This window comes from Chenopodium quinoa, unplaced genomic scaffold (genome assembly GCF_001683475.1).
Source record: "Chenopodium quinoa cultivar QQ74 unplaced genomic scaffold, ASM168347v1, whole genome shotgun sequence".
NCBI classification, from domain to species: domain Eukaryota; kingdom Viridiplantae; phylum Streptophyta; class Magnoliopsida; order Caryophyllales; family Amaranthaceae; genus Chenopodium; species Chenopodium quinoa.
In genome coordinates this window covers 904070-910069 of record NW_018743977.1, presented here as the reverse complement: position 1 = coordinate 910069, position 6000 = coordinate 904070, and the positions used below count along the sequence as shown (strand labels likewise).

Below are 6000 nucleotides of genomic sequence, written 5' to 3'. Positions count from 1 at the left end.
CTTGGCTTGCGGCATGGCCTTGTGATGCAGTTGGTGGCCTAAGCTAGCCTAGCACTCGCATGGCTAGGCCAATGCAAGGCTACGGCTTAGCTCGTACTTGTCGTTTGCTTGATTTCTCGTCTCGTCGAATTCTAAATTCAACTCGACTTATGACGCTCGGTTTTGATGCTCTAAGCTCGATATCCGACGTCTTTGTTTGAAATACTCTAATGACTCATCTAATCCTTCGGATTGATTCGTCGTCTCGGATCGGTTACTCGATTGGGGTGCGACCCGAAGGGTTCAGCCAAGATTAATCTGTAATATTAATTATACATTAATATTATTGTTCGGAAGCAGGCTCCACCTTGGCATTCCGATCACTTGACCTCACTGAAGAATTAGCTTTCTAATAATTCTGAACCCTCTATCGGAATAATACACTTGTTGGAAGGACACAATTCCTTTCACACGTATCTAAAGCGACCGGCCGGCCGGCCGACCAAACAATAGACACCCTAGTAGCAAATTATGAAAATTGGGCCCATACAAACCCCTTAGGGAAAGGGATTCGCTTGTACTTGTGGTGTTTCGGCGGTCAAATGGTGGTGCTCGGTCGATTGGTGTTGCTAGAGAATGTTCGGTGGTCGACTGTTGAAGTTAAAGGTCGTGCGGTGGTCGACTGGTGAAGCTAAAGGTCGTCAGTGTTCGGCTGGTGAAGCGACAAGTGGTGCGACAGGTTGTACGGTGGTGATAGAGGAGAGAGAAAAGGGGTGTGGTTGCTAAATTTACAAAATTACCCTTATTGTGGCTGCTAAATTTACAAATTTACCCTTGATATTAACAAGTTTTATTAATATAGGATATCAACTTGTATTTTCTCTTTTTAATTTGAACACCCCTATGTATGTGTATTATTTTTATCAAGACACTTAATTTTCAACATTTGACCCAATACTAATGTAAGAGATATTTTCAAACCAAATAAAATAAATGCCATACATAATTGTAAATAAGGGCATATATGGTTATCATCAAGCTTAATTGCTTAAAGTGTTGGTATTCAAGACATAAGATTGAATGTCATTTACATTATTTGTCCTTCATGTTTTTAAAATTAAAGAAAAATAAGTATTATAACTTTTTTTAATGGATTCATAACTTAGAATTTGTTTATCATGAATAAATTATTCCACTTTGTAAATTTGGCAGAGTATCAAGACAACCATAAGAATGGTCAAAGGACATATTATAACGCTTTATCATCAATAACTTAATACTAAAATAGACATCGGGAGTGACATGTGTCACATCTTAGTGCTGTTTTTTCCCTCTAAAACTCCCCCTTCCCTTTTAGCAAAAAATATTTTATTTTTGGAATATTTTTATAATAAAACTATAATAATACTTTCCAAACTTATATATTATCTCTATATAAAATGTATTCCTTTTTATTGTGTTCTAAACTTTTTCATGCACATTTACCTAAAATAGTTTTCCAACTCTTTTATAATTATCTTTTAAACGAGCATTATTGAGTTTACCGAAAAAGTAATAATAAAATTGATTTATATCGAAGTAATTGATATTAAAGATATTACTTTGAAACATTACCTTAAATGTTATGTTCGACAACTATATTATATGTCTAATTTAAAAATGTAAAATATCAATCAATTTTTTGTCATTACATTATTAAAAAAAATTAATATGTTAGTAAATACAAAAAAGTTATTATCTTTTGCTGCAACACTTTATTGAGATAATAATTTTATCACATTCGACATTCATAAATAAGCTGCATTTTAAAAAACACGTCGGACATAGTGGCAAGTGACATATTCTTATGTTTTTTTTTTTTTTTTTTTTTTTTTTTTTTTTTTTTGGATAAATAGCTATTATCGACAAATAAAATTTTAAGGCAATAAACAAACAATGATCAAATTAGAATTATTGGATAGCTTTCAAACACAATTTTATATAATAACAAAGAGCGACGATATCATGTAGAGCATCAATCCATAAACTAAAAATGTACTACTAATAATATAGGTTAGTGTTGCCTAATTATTAATTGTTATTGCCTTTAATGATCTAAGTAGTATTTATTTCCAATGAAATTATTTTTATTGGATATAAAGATGATGTATTATTTAATTATAATTTATATATTTACATGTATGTTGTGTCAATAGTTTTACTGTAGATTTTAGTCTGTTGTTTGATTAATGTTTTGATGTTTATTAAAAGGCATTTATAAATAAATCTTCAGTCATATAATCACTAGATTATATAGTTTTATTGGGAATAATATGCATTATTAATGTAATATAATATATACTACTTTTAAATATTTTGAACTCAACTAATCAACAATAAAAAAAAAAAATTCTTTCTCAATTGTAGTTTTATTTTATTTTTCTATATGCATTGCATTTGTTTATCCCACATGAGTTACCCCATTTTTATATTATATCAAAATTCATTATGGGAAAAAGATTATTACTACCGTGCATCGCACGGACACTAATCTAGTTAATTATCTAATTATAAAATAATGTCATATCCTTAATTATGGGTTCAGAATAACGTGAAATTTAATATGATCTGAAATCCAAAGAAATATAAACCTTTTTTAATTTTAACTTTAATTTTATATATCAATACACTAAATAGTCAACATTTGACCCAATATAAATGCCATAGATATTTATAAATTGGGCAATAATATATTCTAGAATTTCTTTTAGGTGTCTATATCATTCATCAATGTTCAAAAACTAGGTGCAAATTATTTATTCATGGTCAAAGATTAATAATCCTCCATGTGAAAAAGGACAAAAGTAGGATGTAACAACTACCAAGTCAAGCATATATTAATGGTGTACCTATTACACCTCTTTTACAACCCACTTACACCATCACTCCTCTTCTTTCTTCTTCATCTTATCTCAACCAAATAAGCTTTCTTCTCAAACAAAAATCAAAACTTTAATCTAAGTTGGATTTATTATGGCAGCTAATCAGTCCAAATCAGATGATTCCCTAGAAAACTTTGGAATTATTGTTGAAAAAAATCCCTCTGAATCAAAATTATCTGAGCTAGGCATTAAATCTTGGCCCAAGTAAGTTTTTGTTTATTATTGATCCTTTGATCTCATCTCTTTTAAATATGTTTTATGGAAATTTATGACAAAATTACGCGTCATTCTTCTTGTAGCTACTAGTCACAACATTTAAACGCGCTAAGATATTGTTTTGTTTTAATGAATATTAAATTTTCTTATTTTATTTATTTACATAAGTTATGTTTTAGTCTCGAGAGAAAATTGTCATAACTTCGGCGCATCTAATTATTTTTGTTCATTGTTTATACAAGATGGGCATGTTCACCTGGGAAGTATCAGCTGAAATTTGATGCAGAAGAGACATGCTATATGGTGAAAGGCAAAGTTAGAGTTTACAAAAAAGGGTCAACAACAGAAGATTATGTTGAATTTGGAGCAGGAGATCTTGTTACTATTCCTAAAGGACTTAGTTGCACTTGGGATGTACTTCTTTCTGTTGATAAATATTACAAATTTGATTCTTCTTAATTAGTCATTTAATTTGTTCTTAGAATTAGTTATCTTGTGTCCTTTATAGTTTAGACCAATTGTTATATATTTAAGCAACAAAAACGTGCTGAAATTGAGAATCCATTGTCAATTCATACTTGATTTCCTTAAATTGTCTATTACTATGGTTAAAATGTTTGATTTTAATGCTTGCTCCCTCTAATTTCAATAATTATGCCCCTTCTAATATATTTCTTAATATATTGTCCACGTCATCAAGATATATTAACATATTATATTTAAGTAATCAACACAAAATAGCTAATTCATTTAGCAGTTTCTAATTAAGGTAACTGCTAATTCAATTACCGGATTAGTAAAAAAAAATGGTCGTTTCCAGTTGAATTATTGGTTTTATCTTTAATAAATCCGCTAACTCAATGGTCGGTTTTATATTGGACAAAACCGCCAAGTGAGCTAGCAATTTGGTCCAAAGTAAAAGTATTATTTCAATTAATGCCTTTAAACTAAACCGATAAATAGAATTCAATCTTTGTAATAATTGCTAACACTATATTATGTGGACGCCCATTGGAAATCATGTTTAAAAGAGGTATAGTTAAAAAAAAATTGACATCTTATAGCATAAGACGTGGACGTTACCAGTGGCGTATTCAGGAATTCAGAAGTGTGGGTACGAAATCGTTAAAAAATATATTGGTTTTCCGTTATTTTAATTGCAACGTTGGTGATTTCACACTTGCTAATGCTCATTTTATAACTAAAATCAACAACTTTTTGGTGCAGCAGGCCACACCGTGTGGCAAGGGTTACCCAAGTTATTTTGTTAGGGGTTACTCGAGTTATTCACTCAGGGATTACTCGAGTTATTCGGTCAGGGGTTACTTGAGGGGTTCGGACAGGGGTTACTCGAGGGGTTCACTCGCTCAAGGGTTACTTGAGGGGTTACTCGAGTTACTCGGTCAAGGGAGAATCGGTCATGGGTTACTCGAGTTACTCGGTCAGGGGTTACTCAAGTTAGGAGTTATTTAAAAAGTTCGATCAAGGGTTACTCGAGTAATTCGGTCAGGAGTTACTTAAGGGTTCAGTCAGGGGTTACTTGAGGGTTTGGTCAGGGGTTACTTGAGGGTTCGGTCAGGGGTTACTTGAGGGGTTACTCAGTCGGGGTTACTTGAGGGGTTACTCGGTCAGGGGTTACTCAAGGGGTTCGATCATGGATTACTCGAGGGGTTACTCGGTTAGGGGTTACTTGAGGGATTACTCGGTCCGGAGTAACTCAAGTAACCCCTAACCGAGTAACTCGAGTAACCCCGGCAACTCAAGTAACCCCTGACCGAGTAACTCGAGTAACCCCGGCAACTCGAGTAACCCCTGAACGAGAAACTCGAGTAACCCCGGCAACTCGAGTAACCCCTGACCGAGTAACTCGATCGAGTAACCTCTGTCGCACGGTACAGCAGGCCGCATACAAAAAATTGTGAACTAAAATATCTTGAGTAATATTTTTGTAAAAATTAGAAATAGTTGATATCATAAAAATATTTTCCGAAACGAATCTAACAAAATCCCACTTGACTATATGTACATTTTCCAACATATGAATAACAAAAAACGATCAAAAGGGTGTGTACAAATGTTGCAATTAAAAAAGATCGAACGTAGGAACTAAGAAGTACTCCCTCCGTCCCAATATATAGTTCTTGTTTATGTTTTTTCAAGGTATTTAAGAAATGAAAGGGAAAAGTGGATGAAGTACATTAAAAGTGGAAAAAAGTTAGACAAAAGTACAAGGCAAATGGATAATTTAAAGGGAAAAAAGTGAAATGTACAATTATAGACAAAAGTTAGAGAGAGAAAGTGGAAAAAATACAATGCAAGTGGATAATTTAAGGGTAAATAAAGAAGTTCAGTGAATAAAGTTAAAAAAAAAAATGAGGGTATAATGTTCTTTACATACTATTCAAAATTAGAAACAAGAACAACATTTTGGGTATTCAAAATAGGAAAACAGGAACTATAATATGGGACAGAGGGAGTATATATAAATTAAATTTTAATAGATAAATTCAAATCCGAATTACAACGGATAACATATATATATATGTATGTGTGTGTGTATAAATTCGGGTAAGAAAAAATAAAGCATTCGGATTTTCATATACTTTGGAGAAGAAATTAAACTTAGGGTAACGGGGTTTATTATTTTAGTCTTTGATGGATTTGTTCAGATATTAGGAGTTTAGAGAAGTAGTTGAAACAAAAGGAAAAAAAAATATATATATTAAAAATGCTAAAAATTATTAGGAGCTCAGAGAATTAGTTGAAGGAAAAGGGACAAAAACATTAGTAGTGTACTTGGAATGGAACCCCTTCCTTAGTAAGCTAAGAGGCACACAAAGGTAAACATTAAAACACCACTAGGCCACACTGCATTTCCTACATT

The 6000-nt window shown here is 32.2% G+C and overlaps 1 protein-coding gene across 1 annotated transcript; it reads left to right on the top strand.

Annotated features, from left to right (window-relative positions):
- Positions 1-2873: 2873 nt before the first annotated feature.
- LOC110689919 lies at positions 2874-3694 on the top strand. Its single transcript, XM_021866745.1, has 2 exons — positions 2874-3104; positions 3359-3694. The coding sequence occupies exons 1-2, from the start codon at positions 2992-2994 to the stop codon at positions 3573-3575; spliced, it is 330 nt and encodes a 109-aa protein (XP_021722437.1). The 5' UTR covers positions 2874-2991; the 3' UTR covers positions 3576-3694.
- The last annotated feature ends 2306 nt before the right edge of the window (positions 3695-6000 follow it).

Coding starts and splice junctions, on each gene's coding strand:
- LOC110689919 (XM_021866745.1), top strand. CDS start 2,992: ATGGCAGCTAATCAGTCCAAATCAGATGATTCCCTAGAAAACTTTGGA. Junction 3,105..3,358: donor GGCATTAAATCTTGGCCCAA/GTAAGTTTTTGT, acceptor TGTTTATACAAG/ATGGGCATGTTCACCTGGGA.